General features: G+C 30.6%; 5 protein-coding genes across 7 annotated transcripts; 3 read left to right on the top strand and 2 right to left on the bottom strand.

The window, feature by feature from the left end:
- Positions 1–1,741: 1,741 nt before the first annotated feature.
- LOC145750831 (lipopolysaccharide-induced tumor necrosis factor-alpha factor homolog) lies at positions 1,742–2,185 on the bottom strand. Its single transcript, XM_082566905.1, has one exon. The coding sequence runs from the start codon at positions 2,183–2,185 to the stop codon at positions 1,742–1,744; it is 444 nt and encodes a 147-aa protein (XP_082423031.1).
- Positions 2,186–3,750: 1,565 nt separating this feature from the next.
- On the top strand, positions 3,751–7,133 carry LOC145751194 (uncharacterized). The gene is made up of 11 exons (XM_082567297.1): positions 3,751–3,795; positions 3,948–4,047; positions 4,178–4,235; positions 4,425–4,602; positions 4,691–4,863; positions 5,155–5,326; positions 5,406–5,476; positions 5,728–5,911; positions 6,368–6,565; positions 6,742–6,856; positions 6,987–7,133. Exons 2-11 carry the CDS (start codon positions 3,987–3,989, stop codon positions 7,115–7,117), a joined length of 1,341 nt encoding a protein of 446 aa, XP_082423423.1. The 5' UTR covers positions 3,751–3,795; positions 3,948–3,986; the 3' UTR covers positions 7,118–7,133.
- A 730-nt stretch (positions 7,134–7,863) lies between these two features.
- LOC145751123 (uncharacterized) lies at positions 7,864–9,289 on the top strand. Of its 2 annotated transcripts, none has more exons than XM_082567212.1 (3): positions 7,864–8,076; positions 8,238–8,391; positions 8,555–9,289. In XM_082567212.1, the coding sequence occupies exons 1-3, from the start codon at positions 7,893–7,895 to the stop codon at positions 8,616–8,618; spliced, it is 402 nt and encodes a 133-aa protein (XP_082423338.1). In that variant the 5' UTR covers positions 7,864–7,892; the 3' UTR covers positions 8,619–9,289. The 2 variants fall into 2 exon arrangements, with proteins under 2 accessions (XP_082423338.1, XP_082423337.1); XM_082567211.1 differs by having other exon boundaries at positions 8,238–8,405.
- A 2,598-nt stretch (positions 9,290–11,887) lies between these two features.
- Positions 11,888–12,713, top strand: LOC145750830 (uncharacterized). The gene is made up of 3 exons (XM_082566903.1): positions 11,888–12,077; positions 12,163–12,330; positions 12,472–12,713. Exons 1-3 carry the CDS (start codon positions 11,888–11,890, stop codon positions 12,711–12,713), a joined length of 600 nt encoding a protein of 199 aa, XP_082423029.1.
- A 150-nt stretch (positions 12,714–12,863) lies between these two features.
- LOC145751587 (mitochondrial enolase superfamily member 1-like) lies at positions 12,864–19,254 on the bottom strand. 2 transcript variants are annotated; one of them, XM_082567767.1, is made up of 14 exons: positions 18,668–19,254; positions 18,220–18,328; positions 17,626–17,741; positions 17,462–17,548; positions 17,007–17,074; positions 16,876–16,946; positions 16,092–16,174; positions 15,713–15,747; positions 15,508–15,595; positions 14,995–15,129; positions 14,548–14,719; positions 13,913–14,012; positions 13,668–13,749; positions 12,864–13,198 (listed from the first exon to the last, which is right to left on the bottom strand). In XM_082567767.1, exons 1-14 carry the CDS (start codon positions 18,776–18,778, stop codon positions 13,091–13,093), a joined length of 1,365 nt encoding a protein of 454 aa, XP_082423893.1. In that variant the 5' UTR covers positions 18,779–19,254; the 3' UTR covers positions 12,864–13,090. The 2 variants fall into 2 exon arrangements, 1 of the variants encoding a protein (XP_082423893.1); XR_014283740.1 differs by lacking the exon at positions 12,864–13,198 and having other exon boundaries at positions 13,726–13,749; positions 14,371–14,719.
- Between the last annotated feature and the right edge of the window lie 1,204 nt (positions 19,255–20,458).

Raw genomic sequence — 20,458 nt, 5'->3', positions numbered from 1 at the left:
ATTTACGATGTATTAGTACTTGTTTTATCTTGTTTAACGTTGAATTAAATATCGACGATAACGCAAACGCTGTTTTAATCTAGACTGTTATCGATTTTCTATAGATTTAGTACACTAATTAAAAGCAATGGCTATACCATTGTAAAATACAAAATATTGGATTTATTAATTTTTAACTATTCTTTTTAGTTAGTCTTTGCTTGAGACACTGTCCTAAACTTCTTTATCACCTAAACGTTTGTAATTTTCATAAACTAAGTTAAATGTAAATTAAATATTTTCATATTTTTAAGTATATTTGTTGACTGGTTTTTCAGTTTAGGCCAACAACCTAGTCTAGAACTTTATTTACATACTAAAAAGTTGCCAGTCATAAAACGTTAGAAAGAACGCTCAGCTTTTGTTGAATATGTTTTAAGATTGCATTGTTAAAGTAACCGATTTTTTAAGTTAACAGATTAAAAAAATATAGAACACATGTTAAGTTCATTGTTAGACTTATTTAAAAAACCACAAGTTGTTTAACTTTAGGAGAAATTCAAATCATAATATTATTGTAAAAAAATTAGTTCATTGAAAATTAAGTTTTCAAGAAACAACAACGATTATGTCTCATCAGCCACCACCCTATTCTCAATTAGATACAGGCCGGCCTCAAATTCCGAAAACATTTATAAGCCCACCTTCAAATCAAATGCAACATGCCCCTGTTACTCAACAACAACCAATTAGAAACGTGGTGGTAGTTCGCGACACATCTGATCGTAGGCTCACAACTGATAAATAAGCAGCCATTTTTAACTAGATGCCCGAATTGTCGCAGCAGAATTGAAACTCGCACAGATTCGAATCTTACTTTCCGGGCATGGTGGAGAATGGTTGTTCTGTGTCTTATTGGTGGGGTCCTTTGCTTTTAGATTCCGCTTGTGCTGGATGAAAGCTACGAGGTTACGCATAGCTGTCCGCAGTGCAAATTTGTACCTGGAAAAGCTCGCTAGAATATAATACGCCATGTTTTGTAAATTTGCACATTATCGACCCCCTTATGTAATAAACAAGCATAACATAAGCCTACATTGCCTAATAAGGTAAATGTCAAGAGCAGAAAATATTTGTACATAAATGTATCGTGAATCCTTTCTTTTGCTGTTTTTTCTAACTTGTTTATACGAGTAGTTTAGCTTTTTGCAGTACGCATAAATTTGTAATTTTATGTTAATGCAGCTCTTTAACTATAAGTTCTAATTCTGAACGTGAAAGTGTTAGACGCATTTTGACCCACAAAATTAAGTTTATTAAAATACCATAAAAATTTAGATACTGTTGTTGCAAAATATTTCAACCCAATTTTTTGTAATATAGTGAAGTAGTACATGATAATAATAATAAAAACTATTAAAAATAAATATTTCTATAAAGTTGTATTTATTCTGTCGATTTAGTTATATACAAAAATAATTACAATTAAAGCTATTATTTACATCAAGGCGTTAAGAAAAATAAGCAAATTTATTTGATAATATAGTAGTTCAAACTAAATTAATAAAAAATTATCAGTATTTTACGATAACAGAATATCTGCAAGACAATTTAAAAACACCAAACCACGGTTAATCGGTAAAAAGTTTATTATTAAGGTATAAATCTAATTTTTTCTACTAACAAAATTATTTTTAAATAAATTTGGTAAAAATCAAGTTAAATTATACATTATATATAAAACTAATTTACTTTCGTCTACTTAGTTAAAGCTACCCAGGTGGGTCTGACACACAGGGCAATAATGATCTGTCGTGTAATTACTGTCCATCACAAAAGGTATCCAAAAACAGAGCTCACAACCACACAGGCACAACAGAATACAGAATAACCAAGCCTCGCCATGTAGTTCTCTCGATGTGGTGGTGTCTACCGAGTTACGACAGTTTGGGCAAACTGTTGCAGTTGAATTTCTACCCAGTGCGCCGCCCACAAAAATATTCGTTGGAGTAGGTTGGGGCTGCTGGTAAATTACCGGAGGCTGGATCTGCGAAACAGGGATGTTCGTATTTGCCGCGGGGCTTGTTGTTACTGGGTAGGGGGGAGGTTGTGGCATGGGAGATACCCCTGCCACTGCATTGGTGGTTTTTGGGAGAGGTTGGGCGGAAAAAGGAGGGGGAGAATCTAGATTTTGCTTCGCCTGCATAGTGGTTTTTGCAAAATTTCAGTTTATTTATAAAATATATTTTAAGCTAAACCTTAACCTAAACTTCTTTATCACCTAAACGTTTGTACTTTTCATAAACTAAGTTAAATGTAAATTAAATATTTTCATATTTTTAAAATAATGTTTGTATTGCTGCTAAACAAACTTACTAGCTTTTTTAAAGTCATTATGCTAGACGCCGTGTTGAAATACTTTCATTGTTGCGTCATTTTGCGTGTATCATCTAAAGCAGTGGAAAATTTTATATTGGAACCGAAACTTCCTGAGACCAGACTAAATTTTAATGCCGTTTTGCCAGCATTGATATATTTAAACATGGCAAATGCCTTTATTGAATTTAGTTTATTATAGCCAAAGGCTTTTTACCATTTGATTTAACAAGCAATTTCTTAAATAATAAAAATAGTAAATTTACCTATACGTTTAGGTTTAGTTAACTTTATAGTCTACCTGCTATTTAATTTAAAATCCAAATTTACACTACTGTTCACCCAATATATAAAAATTTTTACACAATATTTCAAAAATTGTTTAAATTTTTTCTTTTTTTCGTTTTTGCAAACTTTCTAACACGTTATTATTATGTACAGCTAATGTTTTTTAATGTTTTATACCTTGAAATACAGTTGCTAATCTTTAAAACTGTTTATAAATGTTTACAAATAAGTACTTTTCTATAAACTAAACCGCAATTCGCTTATGCAAAAGTAAAGGCAACTAAATAAATTATTTAAAGGTTAAATATTGCTGTTCTGCACAACCATTGTTGTTTGATCGAACGAAAACAACTTGGCATAAGGCCCAAAAATCCAACTAAAACATTGATTGTTAAAAATCTTTATATATTAACAAAAACATGTTGCTTATATTTTTGTTTAAAATTGATAAAAAAAATAGTAAATTGTTGTAAAGAATTTATAACATTTGCAATTGTATAACTAAGCATAGATTTTTAGTTTAAATTAGCTAAGCAAACAATTAATCACATTGGAATACACATTCTTTAGTGACACCTATCGCTTAATAATATTCCTTCAGTTTAAGTTTTTGCCAAAAAGTTAACATTTCTTAGTAGTACATAGACAAAAGTTAGTGATTGTATTGTGAATAGACATACTTGCACATATTATAAAACTGCAAAAATAAAGAATTACATAAGACCACCAAATATTCATTAAAATTGGCATTCAATTAAAACACGAAAATTGCAGAACAGTCTTAAAACGCAATTTGCTTATAATAAATCAAATTAAACATTTTTTTAAAATAGTTATCACAACACAGTTTGATTATGTTGCCACACTACTTATTACTTTATTAAAGATACAAAAAGAAATAGGCTCGCGCAGTTTAAATGTTAAAACTATTGTCTGTAGCTTATTAGATTGCTATTTATTTCCTGCCTGATTCATTCGTCTTGTGTTCTTTTATTATACGGCACGACTGCTTCCGACTACTGGTACCACGTAAGATACATAATATAATCGTACACATTTCTAATATTATAAATCACTAATATTTTAATATTTATCACTAGCATTAATAAAGTCTTAACATTTTAGTTTAGTAAGTGTGTATATACTTAATAGGTAAGTAAGTAAGATTTAGTTTAAAATTTAATACTAGCTGATTACGTTTATATTTTAAGAAAATAAACAATTAATAATAGATAAAAGATTAAAAACATTTTTTTTATGTATTACAACAAATATATTATATTTTGTGCCTAACTTTTTGTCAGGTTAAAAAAAGTTTTAAAAAGTCAGTAAAACAAATCCTAATGGAAAGGGTTTTAGGAGTTATCCTGTTTCTTTGCCTTAGTGGAATACAGGGCATTTCAGGTTAGTACTTTATTAAAAAAGATCATTTTACCAAAAATATAACAAGTCACTAAGGATGCCAAATTTGGTGAAAAGCAATTTAATTTGATATAAACTAGAACCATATGCTCAAGGATAATTTATCTTACAGATGTTCCAGCTTTGAATGACGAATATGCTAACTGCACTGTAAATGGGCCAAGTATCAGGTATATAGCTATAAATTATGTGACTCATTTTTTAAACAATGTCTCTTTGCCTAAACAATACGTCCTTGTTACCATTTAATTCCAATTAAGTTCATTATTTAAAACACACCGTATCTATCAAAAGTGTATCTTTAGCTGCTGTGATTATTAGTGTTAGACCAGAAAAATGATAATTTTTTTATATTGCAGCATACCACAATCATTTCTCTCCGGTATTGGAATAGATTTGGGAAAAGTGCTGAGGTTAATTTTAGCTGAAGAACCTACAAGTGAAGTAGCACCCTTTCACTGTACAGCAACTTTAGAGAACGGCAATTATGTTTTTACACCAACAGGGTCATTTGGTTCATGTTCATATTTGTTTGAGGTATAATAAAAACTCTGTGAATATAAAAGATAGACCCTAACAAAATATTCCATTTGGTAAAGCTGTAAAATTGTTTCACAATCTTTAGACTACAACAATTGATGACTGTGATTTCTACGAATTGAGATATCGAATCCGTATTTTGTTAAATTCCACTTCGGGTCAAATTGTTTCTCATGGACCGGCACCAGCTTACATTTTTGTCTGCTTTTATAAAGTGAATTCACATGATACAAGCGGACCATACTTGCCAGTTGCACAGTAAGTCCACCTACTAAATGACGATGAAAAAGTATATATCTATATATATGTATATTAGCCTATAAAATAAATAATACTGCCGTTTGTGGTGAGCGGGTAAATTATCAGGGGCAAATATGAGTTGGGAGTTGCAACCGTATTACAATAATTATAATGCTCACCGTAAGGCTATGTATGGAATAGTATATCTAAAGTTGTAAAGTAAAAAACTATTTTTTGTAAAACGTCTTTCCCTTAAACAGTTTAATTATTTAATGCCTCTTAACAAATTTTTAAAACTCTTATCTTTAGTCAGCAAGATGTGTATGTTGACCCAGAGCTCGAAGACTTTGATATTTGCATGAGTATTTACCCGAATTCTAGTTACGACACCGCTTTACTCCCCCCTTATTCAACCACCATCGGTGACACTGTTTACGTTCAAGTTGACATTAAAAACGAGTTAGGAAATTTTGTGTTGCAGGTAAATTAACATAATTTATTAGTTTAACCTATTAGCAAGGTATATATAACTTGTATCTAATTTAGTTTAATTTTCTCAGGCCAGGCAATGCTGGGCATCTGCCAGCCGATTTCCTGAAGATACACCCAGATATCAATTAATCTCAGAAGGGTAAATTTACTTCAAACCTGCATTTTATGTCAATACATTAACAAAAAGTTCAAAACAACTTAGCGTTGTATTATACTTAAAAAATGTTCTTTTTAACCTATATACGTTGTAAACTAGGTAACAAGGTTATAGTTTTTACGTTTAAATATAACAAACACTAAACATAGATGTAAATTTATTTAAATGCCTTCTACGTTATTTTAAAAAACAATTATCTAGCACCTTAGAAATCGTTTTGTTTGTCCATACAGGTGCGCTGCTATTGACCCCAACGGTATGCAAAATGTGTTTGTTGGTCGAAATTTTATGAGTGACAACGTTACATTCTGGTTTAATTCGTTTCGCTGGCTAGATAATGACGTTCAACGGGTCTTTCTTCATTGTACTTTGTTTGTCTGTGTTCCAGAACTGGAAGAAAATTGCACTTTAGCGCCGGTAGTGTTTATTTTAGATTTCTGTTTATCCTTAATATGGAATTTTAACTATTTTTTGTGAATTATATGCACACCAATATTTATATTATTTACAAGTTGTGCAAAAAGTTTTTATAAAACGTGGTATCCTTAATATAAATACCGGAAGCGTAGTGTAGTGGTCAGAACACTTGGCTTCAATACATAAGGTTCTGGGTTTAATTCCACTGTTCTCATTCTGTAACACCCTTGAGTAAAGCGCTATAAACGGTATAACCTTCTGCTAAGCCAATACTTAATCAGCAGCTTAATTATTAGGCAATTATAATTTATAATATCCCAAACTTCCAAAGGCAACTCGAGACTGTGTTAGGGTAACAAATGTTAGGTTGCGAAGTCAACCTTCCCACATTCAGAATAAATTATTACAAAAAAAATTAAGATTTGTATATTGTTTAAAATTGTTGACCGGTTATAGAATTGCGGTGCAGGGCGTCGTCGAAGAGACATCACTATGGAAAAACCACAAGCAAATGAAAAGACTGTAACTATTGGCCCAATTGATTTGTCAAAAGCGGACAAGAAAAATTCAGCTAAAATAAATGCACAATCACCATCAACAAAAGAGCCACTTGAACAAGTTATACAAGAGAAATCCAATAAACTATGTGATGCGGTGAGCATAAATTTGTTATATTTGTAAAAAATTATATAAACGTAATATGACATAACAATAAGCAGTTAGTTTGCGTGTTTGTGAGCTTTGTGTAATGGGAATTTGGCCAAGAAAATTTATTTTTTAAATTGTGATATGTATTACAATAAAATTGACAAATGGTTTTGTTATTTTAGGTCGCTTTAGGATGTTCGCATGATTGCGGAACAACTAGTATGGGAGATCATGTTTGTGTGTGTCCATCTTATAACACTATCGACACTAATGGAAAAACGTGTCATCACGTGATAGGTGAGTTAACACAATAAAATAAATCCTGTCTTTTCTAAGTAAGATCCGTTGTCAGTAAATTGTTATGTCAGCGTGTTGATTATGTAAGTGTAGCAACAATTTTTTTGTTTCTGACAATTCTGTTTTTTAGAGGATCTACATCATAACAACTTAAATGACGTCAGACAGAATCAACATTCAGGAAATTTTCTTCTCCCAGCTTGTTTTTTTGTATCAGCTTTGCTCTCCTGTGCAATTCTAATGATCAGGTTTAAAGCATAGGGAGTTTTTTAATAAATCACACCATTGGATAACAATTAAATTATTTTAACACATAATTCTAACAAGTTTACCCATAACTAAGAAAAATAATCTATAAACAATATATTGTCAAATGTACATAATACGCTATGCATTATAAAATATTATAATAAACGGTTTTATGAGTTTAGTTTGTTATTACTATTTAAAACTTTTAAGACTTAGAATCTGTAAGGTTTGCTTTTTCAAAATTAGACTAAAAAGTATTATAAGAAAGCATTTAATAATTAAAAGTTTAAATGCAAGGGTATATCTTTTTGCTTTGCAAGGTTACAATTTAAATTAAGTTATGTTACTTTAACAATTTAAAAAAATATGTAAAAAAATCCAATTTCTTTGTTTAATTGTTGAGTCGGAACCAATCCATTTTCTATATTAGGTGACATCAACAGATTGCTTTTTCTTTTTCTCCGTAGGACAAACGTTAAAGCGAATAAGTTGTAACTGCATTAAGTAACAATATAGTAGTCAAATGTAGTTATAAACTTCGTGTAAACTGTAAATGGGTAATACTCTACATATAGATTTTAGTTATAGCAATGTTTTTACGTAACCTAACCATAGCCTAGATAGAAATATATTTTAAGCGGTCAGTTGTTTCTTAAAATAAACCTATACACTAAAAATTATAAATAAAAAACAGCAACTCCTTATTAAAAAATCTAAAGCTTAAAACCAATATTTTTTTTCATCTAATTACAAAGAAATTCCTAAATTTATTAATGCAAATTTAAAAATGGAGCATAAAAAAAGCCGTCTAATTTGGATTGCTGTGGGGATTTTAGCACTGATATTGAACATACTTTTTTGTGTTGCAAAAGCATGGCTAAATGTGACTGTAAAGTTTCAAAATGAAGACCATTCTTTTACACTGGGAGCATTTGATTTAATTGACACGGACGGATTTATTGCATTAAAAAGTAAATGTTCATTATAAGAGCCATAATATAGGGGTAATGTTGAATATGTTGGCATTATAAAGTTTTTTCACAACTGACTGGTAATATAGGTTAAAAAATCAAGAAAATCAATTGTATGTTAAATATATCATTTGCGATATTAAGCAACTTTTATTGTTTAGTTCAATCAAATAGCGGCACCGCAACGCTCCAAGCTATGTTGGTTTTGACCAACTTTATGCTGTTTATTGGAATTATTTCAATGATTTTGGCCGCAGCAAATCTGTCAGTAAAATGCCTTAGGCCATTAGGCCTTATACGACTTTCAAGATTCTCGTATGTAGCTGCAAGTAGGCATAATTTAATACACAACTTTTAATCATAAGTTCTTAATAATATTTGCACATAATAGTTTGATATTGTAATATTAACTTTCAGGTTGCTAATTTAAACCAAAAACAAAACCTTTTACTTAATTAGGATATTATTCTTGTTTTAGGCTCGCTTCTGATTATTGGGCTATTTGTTTTTTCAAAGTTTTGGTCAGAGCATATATTGCTTGACGTTCATAATAACTACAAGCCGTTTGACGACTATAAATATACCTACAACTTCGCATACTTTCTTGGCTGGCTACTTGCAGTTGCCTTTAAATCTTTTTCATGGATCATGATTTTTTACTTCGATTGCAAAAGGAACCAAAAAAAAGAGGGTCAAGGATTACCACATGCAATGCTGGAAAACGAATGAAAAAATTTAAAATGTGACATTTTTAAAGCTTATCTTTACATATTACGCGTGTACTTTGTTAAAGATATATGACGTCACAATATCATTGACGTGCATAACATTAATGTGTACAGCTTTCTCCTTATAGCTTCATTTGTATTTGCTATGCTTTCGCTTGAATTAAAAATGCCAAAATTTAAAAAAATATTGAATAAAAAAAGGGGGAAATTACGTTTGTAGCTTTATTAATATTAACTTATGTTTGTCAACCAGATGGTAGTGATTGCTAAAACAATATCGCAAGTGTATAAACAGCACTTGTGTTTGGGTACACGGTATTAAAAACACAATCATATTTGCATATTCAGCTTAATTAACCTTTTTTTTAATTGTTATGTTTAAGATAACAGCACGTGTTATCTTAATATGATACTGTATATGATTAATAATTGAAAGCTTAAATGCTAATGAAAAATCTATTTTGTTCTGCAAAGATTACAATATTAATTGTGTTATATCACAATTACAATTACCCAATTGTCTTTGTCTAATTATTAAGCCAGAACCAATATATATATTTTATTTAGTGACATTAGAAAACAAGGTTAACAGTTTGCTGACTTTTTTTTAGTTAACGGGCTACTGTCGCTTAGAACGGACGTTAAAATGAGCAAGTTAAGAATTTATGTAATTACAATAAGCCTTTTTATAATAGAAGGTTACATACTGCATAAAAATGTAATTGGTTGATATTGTACATATTTTTTTTTAAATTTAAGTAATAGGTCCCAACTTTACCATAGCCTAACTGGATATTTATTTTTCGGCAGTCGAGTATTCAAAGGAAAAGGCGTATATAATAAAAATTATAATAAACAACAGCAGATTTCTTTTACATTAGGCTTAAAACAATATTTGTATTTTTGCAATAACTTTTTAAAAGATTCCTAAATTTATTAAAAAAAACAACTAAAAATGGAAGGTAAAAAAAGCCGTCTAATTTGGGTTGCTGTTGGGATTTTAGCACTGATATTGAACCTACTTCTTTGCGTATCAAAGGCTTGGCTAAAAGTTACTTTAAAGATTAACAATGAAGACCACTCCTTTACTTTTGGAGCGTTCGATTTGACTGCCACAGACGGTTATTTTTCCTTAACAAGTAAATGCATTTAAAAAAGGCTATAATATTAAAGTTTTTGGTAATTGCTGAAATAGGTTAAGAAAATTAAACAAACTGACTTTATTTAAAAGGTTTTCTACAATATTATGCAACTTTATTTGTTTAGTGCAGCCAAATAGCGGAACTGTTACGTTTCAATTGATGTTGGTTTTATGCAACTGTATGCTGTTTATTGGAATTATTTTCATGATTTTGGCGGCTGCAAATTTGTTAGTAAACCCCCTCTTTTTACGATTTTCACAAGTTTCGTATGTAGCAGCAGGTGAGACACAACTTTTAAGTAAGACACAACTTTTAAGTTCCTAATCATATATAGGCATCATAAGGTTTTAAGCATGGGATATCTTACGTTGTTTATATAACCCAAAACCTTAACTTGGATTTTCCTTTGGTTTTAGGCTCGCTGTTGATTACTGGGCTCTTTGTATTCTCGAAACAATGGTCAAATCATGTATCGCTGCATGTTGATAAAGAACCGGTAAGCGACTATAACATTTCCTACAACTCTGCGTACTTTTTTGGCTGGTTACTTGCAGTTGCCTTTAAGAGTTTTTCATGGGTCATGATTTTTTACTTTAAATGCCAAAGGGAGCAAAAAAGAGAGAATCGGGGATTGCCAAATAAAATGTTGGAAAACGAGTGAAAAAAGTAAACATATGTCATTTTTTATGTTAATGTGTGTCAAAAAAAGGTTAAAATGTGTACAGCTTTTTCTCCCAGCTTGTTTATTTGTGTATGCTTTTCTTTGCTTGAAATAATTTGGCAAAATTTAATTAAAAAAAAGAGAAAAATTAGAAAAAATTATAGCTTTATTAATATTAACTTATGTTTGTTAACCAGATAGTAGTGATTGTTACATCAATATCACAAGGGCATCGATAGCGTTTATGTTTGGCCACTCAGTATTAATATAACATTCATGTTTGCACATTAAGCTTCATTTAACTATATTTTAAGATAACAATACTTGACCTGCTGATTAAAATACTGGAATGTCTAAGGAAGGAGTAACCAGTAACATTATCATAAACTAAATTACAAACTGTTTTACATTTTGCCAAAAATTTGAAAAATTAAATTGCAAAATTATTTCTAAAAACTTTTGTGTAAATTTTTTTAAATTATCAAAGTTGATAAATCTATGTTACCACACCAAACAACTTAATACCAGGCTACTTAATACAGCACAACTTAAACAGGGAAAACTCAATCCCGACGACTGGGCTTATTAAAATTTCTAAAAAAATAATCAAGCATGGTAAAGATGACTTACGTGACTAAAATTGAACAAAGGGTAAGCGTAATATAAAGTAGCCTGAATGGCAATTTGTATATTAACACCAATGTTTCTGTCACCCGTTGAAGCGTGACTCCTCTCGCAACAAAAATGGTGGAAACAAGAGCTTCGTAAAATCAGTTGTAGGTCCTACAATTTTCCATTATATTAATGGTACTGAAAGTAGATTTTAAAGTTATTGATTTTATTAGGTTTAGCCAATCCCCAAGTTAACGTAATCAGTGAAATCAAGCATAAATAATTTGTATTCAAGGCTAAAAAAAGCAATACAAAATTAAACAAAGTCCCCTTTTTCACTTATAAATGTAAATGAAAATATTTAGTAACCGGCCGTATTCGGTAAATAATTAGCCCCAAATGAAAGGAAGTTTGCTAAAGTGAATGCAGTTTTATTACAAATCAAACACCTGAAGAATTTATATACTAACAACATTCGCTGTTTGTTTAGGTTAATATTTATTTAGTCGATCATACGGTGAAAAGGTACAGTATCATGTGATTAGATATTAATACCAGGTTAGTCAACCGGCTATAGTATTTAATATATTATCTTAACTGTTTTATTATTGTTAAGGTGCCTAACAATAGTAAAAAAACAGTATTTAAATGCATAAAAATATTACAAAATGGAATTTCAAAAAAGCTGTTATATTTGTATTGGTGTGGGAGCTTTAGCACTGCTTTTGGATATTATTATTTGTGCTGTGAAAGCATGGCTAAATATAACTTTAAGTATTGGCAGCAAAGATTATTCTTTTACGTTTGGAGCGTTTGATTTATATGACACCGACGACACGTCTTCTTATTATCTAGAACGTGAGTTTTATTATAAACCATCTATCTATACCTTAGTAAACTATTTGTCTTGCTTATTCAAGTCTTTATTATCAAACTTTTTTAGTTTACAAAAACAGTGGGATAGTTACCCTTCAAGCTATGCTGGTAATGAGTATTTTTTTGCTGTTTATCGGAATTTTCACCATGATTATTGTCACTAGACAAATGTCAATACGTTCGTTGGGGCCATTGCATTTCCTAAGAATAACCCAGGCTTCCTACTTATTAGCAGGCATGTAGAAAAAGCAAATAGCGTAAAGCTAAGCGTTTTTTTAAATATTTTAATAAAACCTGTTTTTGTAAAATTCATTTAAGTGTTTCAAAAAAGCAATATTGTACTTATACCTTATAACAACCCGTTACTTCCGAACAGGAGTTTTACTGATTATTGGACTTTCAGTATACACGAGTTATTGGTCAAACAATCCGTTGTATTCCGTTGACAATAATTCGTACAACAACTATGAACATTCCTACAATTTCTCGGCTGTTGTTGGTTGGCTACTTGCAGTTAGTTTTACGATTTTCTCGTGCCTGATGATTTTTTTCTACAATTTTATGATGAAAATCACACAAACCACAGAAACTAAAGCGACCCCAAACACAATCTCGTAAAAGAATCCTTAAAATTATGTTTAAATCTACATTTTTATAAGCAATACAAAGTAATATGTTGAAATATATATAGGCGTATCGGATCTTGTAAATATTGTGTTTTCAATAAAACACGGAAAAAAAGTCCTGTTTTTTTGAATACATAAACAGTAAACGTTGAAAGTTTTATTTAACTAAAATAAAGTAAGGATTATACTTAAAACTACTCGAATACATTAACTTATTAAGCGACTGATTGGGAATATACACACAAAGTTGATAGTTTTTGCATAAAAGCAAGTAATTAAAGAATTAATTCAGGCAGCAAGGAAATTAAAAAAGACAGCCATCTATTGCATTAGGCCCTACAGTGCTCAAAAAAAAATAAAAAACGTAAATTAGATTTTAAACTTCCCCTGCTCGATTAAGGGTTGCCAAACCGAGCCAGTTGGAAATTCGTAGTCGCTCAAAGACGATTTTTTCATTTCGCTGCTATAACCAGGAACCTAACATATAAACAAATATGTGAGAGAATTGGTACTTTCCAAAACCACGAGGCTTGTGACTAATACATTCTTTGTCACAACCTAAGGATTAAACTGTTCCGCTTTGCAGAAAATAATGTTCTTATTTTTAGCTTTTTTTGGTTCTGCCGCCTACTTGGTTCTGCCAACTTTTAAATCGACTAATTTATATTTATTAATTGTTTTTAAACGATTGGCATTTTTTTTGTAGCAAATATTTTAAAGTTTATATTGTGATGTTATATTATTGTGAACACGTTTATAGGCATAAGTTGGTAATATGTTACTACCGGTTCAGTAGCAGTTTCTGCTTGCATGCTTACCTTATTAAAAGTAAAGAAAATGGACTTGTGAAAATGGACGACTCTTTCCACTTACCATTTACTATTCGAAATATTAGAAAACAAAATATAAAAAATAAACAACAATTTTATAACCTAATTGACGTTACCTGTGGAGGCATGTAAAACCGTTCCTTAATAATTACAGGTGTTACAAAATGTTCATGAAGGTGGTCCACATATTCGCACACTCTATAAAACATATACACATAAAATTGGTTTATAGCAATGCAAACAACGTTTAACGATTTACTGTTGCCGCTACTTTTTTATTGGTTATTAGTTCCTTTAGTTAAAGACCATAAGACGAAGTATAAGATTTAAAGTTAAAAACAATTTTTTTTTCAAAAGTTACCTTTTTTCTTTAGTGGCTGATACACAGAGGTAGTCAAACATGATAATATGTTGAACTAACTCACATAAGCCAACACCTCCAGCATGCGGGCAAACTGGAACTAAAAGTAACACATAATTAAAGTGGCACTGAAAAAATAAAATACTACTTTCTGCTATCTCCACCACTTAAGAATTTCATAAGTAATTGTTAGTTAATTAGAGACACTATTTTTCTTTCATGCTTTTTTAATGTTAGTTGTCATTAAAATTGTGTGGTAAGATGTAGTTGTGATTGGAAACACTTGGTTCCCTTTATGGGGTTCTAGGTTTGATCCTCACTGACCCCTTCTTTCATGTTGTAGTGCCCCTTGATTAAATCTTTTTGAATGGTATAAACTTCTGCCAAACAAAAAACCCTTAAGCAGTTCTATTAGTTGACAAATATAATTCATAATATCTTAAACTGCAAAAACCAACCTGAGACTGGGTCGGGTAACAAATGTCATCCAATGTTTAAGTTTTGAAGTTGATTTTTCCACATTGTGGATAAACAAATAAAAAAAACAAATAAAGTGTTTTAAAAATACTGTAATAAAATATAGATATCTTAATAATATTATTATTGGATGTATAAAAAATAAGATTTATATTCACTGTTAAACTTCTTAGCTAAAAGTAAAATAGCTATATTCTCATTAACAGACCCGACCCTACAAGAATCAATTTGTAGAAAACTTAGAGCATTTGCTTGAAGTAGTTGTTTGAATATTACCCTGTTTTGACATTGTTCCCCAGTGGCTACTCCAATGTTATATGGTGCTAGGGCCTTCAAAAATAAAAGGATTTTCAATATAACAGTAACTACTACTAGGATGACATGGTTGTTATGCAATAGGGTCAACAAATTTTCTTGTTTACATTAACTTATTAGTGCTTTCGAAAAACAGTGGTTTAGTGTTTCTCATTAACCAATATTTTTTTACAAAAAAAGTGTTTACCAAGAAAAAAATTTTTTTTAAACTGGAACTTTGTTACTAATTTTATTTACATACCCAGCTTTCTTTTTTGCTTGGGCCTTTAATATAGGTACTTAATTGTTACCTTAGCAATAGCTGCATGACCTAAAATATCGTCCGGACTTGTTGGTTCTTCAATCCACAAAGGTTTAAACTCAACCAACTTTTTCATCCATTGTATAGCTTCATTAACATCCCATTTTTGATTTGCATCCATCATCTAAGTAAAAAGATAAAAAAAAGTTAAACTTAAACATTTTTATTTTAGTCTCGGAAGAAAAAAAATTTGTCTATACATTGAAAAATATTTTTATTTTTTTTTGCAAGTCTTTTTTTACAAAACTAATAAAGCAATTTGAAATTAAAAGTTTAATTAGGTTTACATGTATCGTACATCCTACTTTTGATAAAGTTACATAGTTTAATATTAAATCTTAGTGGACAACCTACATACAAATGTGCAATTTAAAAGCCTTCAAAAAAAAATATTTGGTAGGCGGGTAAAAAATTATATATATACTAGTTTTGCAATGACACCAAATTTATGCAATTAAAATGCAGCCCATAAAGTAGGCAAAAAACTAGTAATAATAATTACCAAGTCATTTTGATATCCTATTTGTTCCCGAATAAGTTTACATCTTCGTATATCATCTTCTAAGTCAGAACCAACTTTCATCTTAAACCTTATTATTAAAAATAAAGTAACCTCAAAACAATTAAACATTACAAAACTTAATTCCGATATTAACTTAAGATGATTTAGTTCATAAATGTTAAAAGGTTAATACCAATATACTTACTGAGTCCACCCTTCACTTAATGCAGTTTTACATTTCTAAAAATAAAAAATAATGTTCCTATCTCTTCATTACACAAAATTAATAGTGTAGTTAATTTTTGCCTTGGTAAAACACCACTCAAGTAATCTAATAGCATGAATATACATACAAATTTAGGAAATTAGAAAGTCCAGGTTTAAATGCCATTGGTAACTTCGTTATTGCTTGTGTCAGGTTAAATGAAAAGTAACATTTAAAAGCTTAGAAAAATACCAGGATTAACAATATTACAAAATAGTAATTGCATCTCAAGCCAGGTAAAACTTACAGTTGGAAAAAAAGGATAAAAATTGGTAACAGTAAGTTAAATTGCAAAAAAAATAATACATTTTATACTTACATTTATTAAAACCTCGTCTGAATAGCCAAGCCATGCTGTAGAAGTAGTATAAGCAGGAAATCCAGTTTCTAGTAAATTTTGCTCTAAAAAATATACACAATGATTTGCAATAAAAAATAAATACCAAGGGTAGTCATCGCAATTGTCCTTAATTATGTGATGCATTTTACTTTGCTTAAAAAAAAATGAGTGTGAATCCCTTTTTTTATGTTACAATTTAGGTTGGTATCCAAACTGTTTGTATTTGGTTAATGATATTTTCGACAATTGTTTTGTAAACAATTCTGTTATCATTTGAATTCTGTGTTGGTTTCGTAGTATAATGCAAATAGGTAAAAGATAAACATAGTACACATATAAAAAGTAAACATAATGTATGTATAAAAGGTAAATACTTGTGTAATATATGCTATAAAATCCGTTTACTAATATTTTTTGTATATATCTTTATCGTCGATGTGGGAAGGTCGTCTTGGCGACCTAATCATAGAGTAACAACTGTTACCCCGACCCAGTCTCGAGTTGCCTTTGGCAGCTTTGGGATATTACATAGATTATAATAGGCTGATATTTAAGCTGCTAATTAAGTGCTGGCCCAGCATGAGTTTATGGCGTTTATAGCACCTTAGTCAAGGACTTTACAGCATGTGAGCAATGGGGACCGAACCCATGACCTCATATAGTATAGGAAATGTTCTGATCACTGCACCACACTGCCGGTACTACAATGTAACAGGGTAAAAATTAAATATAAACTCAAAAAGTTACAACATGCAAAATATACCTCTTTGGTTTTGGGTTGATTTGTTGCTTCGTAGAATCTCTAGAGCATCATCTTTACTTAATGCATCAGTTCTGCCAAAAATTGTCAATTAAAATTTGCCCAACTAAAGATAATAAACCAATTGGACTCACAAATAACTGAAGTCAATTAGGTTTATTATTTCCTCTGGGGTCATATCAGCCAGAAGTTTCCAGACGGGCTAAAATATTTATAAAAACTATTTTGTATTTCAATTTCTGAATACAATTTCTAAGTACAATTTTTATTTTTTTACAAAAAACAACATTTAGTGTAAAAAACAGCAGTTGTCACAATCTCAAAATTAGTATAGGGCCAAAATTTTAATTAGTTTTTCTTTTTTTTGTATTAATTTATCTTTAATATGTAGAAGCCAACTTACGACCTAAACAATTGGCAATAGTTGTTACCCTTTATAGTGCATTACTTAAGAGCTTTATAGTGCATTTATAGTGTATTACTTAAGAGCACTGGTACAGTGAGGATTAAACGATATGGGGACAGTGGGAATCAAACCAATGACCTCATGTTGTAAAACTAAGTGGCCTAACAACTAATATAAGCCTACCTTGCCAACTTTCTTCCCCCACAAGTCCCAAAGAGCATTAAATATTCCTGCTGCAGCCATATGAATGACACCTTTTTCTGGACCAAGCTAAAAACACAGTATTTTAATACTAGTACATTCAATTTACACAGATTTAAAAACAATGTTTTTTTTATATGCTTTACCCATCTTAATTGGCCTTCTTGAGTTATGCTCCTCCAAAATTTTCCAAAATTTGAAAATATTTCTGATATATTTCGACCAACAAAATGCTTTGATAAAACTTGTACACTTTTCACCACTATAATATACAAGAAAGAAAAAAAAGTTGAATCAAGAAAATGATTTTAAGCAACAAAAAAATACCTAGCCCAACAAAGAGACAAAAATTCTAAATTTTTAAAAAAATTATATATGTGTGTTGTTTATGGTTTTATTATTAATGTGGAACGGTTGAATGCGCCACTTTAACATAGAGTAACAACAGTTACCCCGACCCAGTCTTGAGTTGCCTGTGGCAGTTTGGGATATTAGAGAGATTATAATTGCCCAGTAATTATGCTGCTGATTAAGTGCTGGCTCAGCAGGAGTTCATACTATTTATAGCACCTTACTCAAGGGCGATACAACATGAGATCACTGAGATCGAACCCAGGACCCCATGTAGCGTAGGAAGTGTTCTGACCCTTACACTTGCACTGCCGTTTATATCAAACAATTAAAAAACAATAGACAAAAATGTCTTATTAACATTTAAATTAGATGCATTTGTAACTCACAAATATCATTTCCTCTGCCAAGAGAAAAGGAAATTCCATTTCCAACAATTCCATCATTGGCATCGGTTTCAATTGATACATAAGCCACAGAATAATCTACTTCTCCATGCTTTAAATAAATACAATTTTAGTAACCAGATTGTTAATTTTTAATGCTTAATATAGTTTAAAATTTTTTTAGTTTTTTTACCCTTAGTTAGGTTCTCAAGCAGCTTGTGTTTTTAAGTAAGGCCCTATAACGGTACAAATTTAAATAAACTGCAGATTAAATATTAGGCAAAATATGTTCAATAGTATCCGAAATTGCCAAAAAACTCGAAACTTGCATAAAAAATTCAACAAAGGACTATTTAGTTAAAGTAAACAATAAGTTTAGCTTCTTAGAATGACACTAATAACACTTTACACATTTAATATTTTAACCATAATTAGTTTTTTTATTAAATACCATAGCATCTGATCCATGATGCTCTAAAGATGTTGGAAACCGAATATCTTTAACTTGAATAGAAATAATAACTCCCTTAACATTATATATATTTGCTTGTTGTTTAGACATATTGTTGTTGCTTCTGAAAGAATATAAAACTTATTGCCAGATTGCGTATTCATACAAACAGAAAAACAAACTTATAAAATTACAAATAACAGTGATATGTTGTTTAAGAACTGTAATATAACCAACATGGCATATGGTTTGTTTTTTTTGTATATCTTTATCTTCGATGTGGGAAAGTTGAATGCGAGATTTAAACATAGAGTAACATCAGTTACTCTGACCCAGTCTCAGTTTGGAACATTATAGATTATAATTGCCCGATAATTATACTGCTGATTAAGTGCTGGCTCATAATTAAATAATATACTGATTGTGATAGTTAGACAAATAGATGTACAAAGAACAAATACCATAACGGAATAAATCTGATTATCAATAATAATTTGAAAAGATTAAGATCGTAATCGACAGAATAAAATCACAACCGACGGAATAAAATCACAATCGACGGAATAAGATAGCAACGAAGGAAATAAGATTACAACCAACGGAATAGTATCACAATCGACGGAATAAGATCACAATCGACGGAATAATATCACAATCGAAGGAATGAGATCGCAACTGACAGAATAAGATCACATCCGACAGAATAAGGTCACACCCGACGATTAATATTACTTTTAAAATTAAAGGGCGTTTTCCAGAAAAGGGTTTGGGTAAGAGGTTAATAAAAATTGTCTTATTGTGATCTTATTCCGTCGATCGTGATCTTATTCCGTCGATTGTGATCTTATTTCGTCGTTTGTGATCTTATTCTGTCGGTTGCGATCTTATTCCGTCGGTTGTGATCCTATACGTCGGTTTAGATCTTATTCCATCGATTGTGATATTATTCCGTCGATTGTGATCTTATTCCCTTAGTTGCGATCTTATTCCGTCGATTGTGATCTTATTCCCTTAGTTGGGATCTTATTCCGTCGATTGTGATCTTATTCTGTCGGTTGCGATCTTATTCCATCAAATGTGATCTTATTCCGTCGGTTTAGATCTTATTCCGTCGGTTGTGATTTTACGGCCAACTTGAGATAAGTCTGATAGGAGAATCTTATAGCAGTTTTTATTTAAATAAGTTTAATATTATTTTCACTATGGATGCAGTTACTACTGTGATGCTATTCTGTCAAAGTTTTTAATTATTTGAGTTGATATAAATACGTTAGTTGTTCAATTCTTAAGTGATACTATTCTTGTAATGATTTTGTTACTGGTTTTATCTAATTACTGTAAATAAAATTTTATTCCTAAAATATCTAAATCCGTTTATGATCTTATTGATGGCATCCGTTCATACCATTTTTAGCGCCTTACTCAGGGGTGCTACAGCATGAGATCAGTGGGAATTGAACCCACAACCTCATGTGTGGTGTAGCAAGTGTTTTATCACTAAACCACGCTGTCGGTTTTTAAAGTTTACTGGCGTACAGACGGGCGTACAAGATGTTGCAACCCGAGTTTATCTGTCTTTTTATTTTCGGTAGATGTTGCAAGCAAATTTAAAACTTGCACGTGAAAAAATGAACTGTAAAGGGAAATGCCCTTACGCATAAGCGCGTAATGTAATTTTTACTAAACATTTTATGTTTATCTTTTAACGTTACGACAATTAACTCGTATTACATACTGATATACCTTACTGCTGTTATATTACCAAACATCATTTTAACGATTAGACAATTA

The sequence above is a fragment of the Corella eumyota genome, chromosome 4 (genome assembly GCF_963082875.1).
Source record: "Corella eumyota chromosome 4, kaCorEumy4.1, whole genome shotgun sequence".
Taxonomy (NCBI): Eukaryota; Metazoa; Chordata; class Ascidiacea; order Phlebobranchia; family Corellidae; genus Corella; species Corella eumyota.
This window is presented reverse-complemented; position numbering and strand designations above follow the sequence as displayed.

Excerpts from the sequence above, each read along its gene's own strand:
- LOC145750831 (XM_082566905.1), bottom strand. The coding sequence starts at position 2,185 with ATGCAGGCGAAGCAAAATCTAGATTCTCCCCCTCCTTTTTCCGCCCAA.
- LOC145751194 (XM_082567297.1), top strand. The coding sequence starts at position 3,987 with ATGGAAAGGGTTTTAGGAGTTATCCTGTTTCTTTGCCTTAGTGGAATA. Across the intron at positions 6,566-6,741 it reads CCAATAAACTATGTGATGCG|GTCGCTTTAGGATGTTCGCA; the intron begins GTGAGCATAAAT and ends TTGTTATTTTAG. Across the intron at positions 6,857-6,986 it reads AACGTGTCATCACGTGATAG|AGGATCTACATCATAACAAC; the intron begins GTGAGTTAACAC and ends TCTGTTTTTTAG.
- LOC145751123 (XM_082567211.1), top strand. The coding sequence starts at position 7,893 with ATGGAGCATAAAAAAAGCCGTCTAATTTGGATTGCTGTGGGGATTTTA. Across the intron at positions 8,077-8,237 it reads CGGATTTATTGCATTAAAAA|TTCAATCAAATAGCGGCACC; the intron begins GTAAATGTTCAT and ends TTTATTGTTTAG. Across the intron at positions 8,406-8,554 it reads ATTCTCGTATGTAGCTGCAA|GCTCGCTTCTGATTATTGGG; the intron begins GTAGGCATAATT and ends TTCTTGTTTTAG.
- LOC145750830 (XM_082566903.1), top strand. The coding sequence starts at position 11,888 with ATGGAATTTCAAAAAAGCTGTTATATTTGTATTGGTGTGGGAGCTTTA. Across the intron at positions 12,078-12,162 it reads GTCTTCTTATTATCTAGAAC|TTTACAAAAACAGTGGGATA; the intron begins GTGAGTTTTATT and ends AAACTTTTTTAG. Across the intron at positions 12,331-12,471 it reads GGCTTCCTACTTATTAGCAG|GAGTTTTACTGATTATTGGA; the intron begins GCATGTAGAAAA and ends ACTTCCGAACAG.
- LOC145751587 (XM_082567767.1), bottom strand. The coding sequence starts at position 18,778 with ATGTCTAAACAACAAGCAAATATATATAATGTTAAGGGAGTTATTATT. Across the intron at positions 16,947-17,006 it reads CTAATTGACTTCAGTTATTT|AACTGATGCATTAAGTAAAG; the intron begins GTGAGTCCAATT and ends AATTTTTGGCAG. Across the intron at positions 13,750-13,912 it reads TCAGCCACTAAAGAAAAAAG|AGTGTGCGAATATGTGGACC; the intron begins GTAACTTTTGAA and ends TATGTTTTATAG.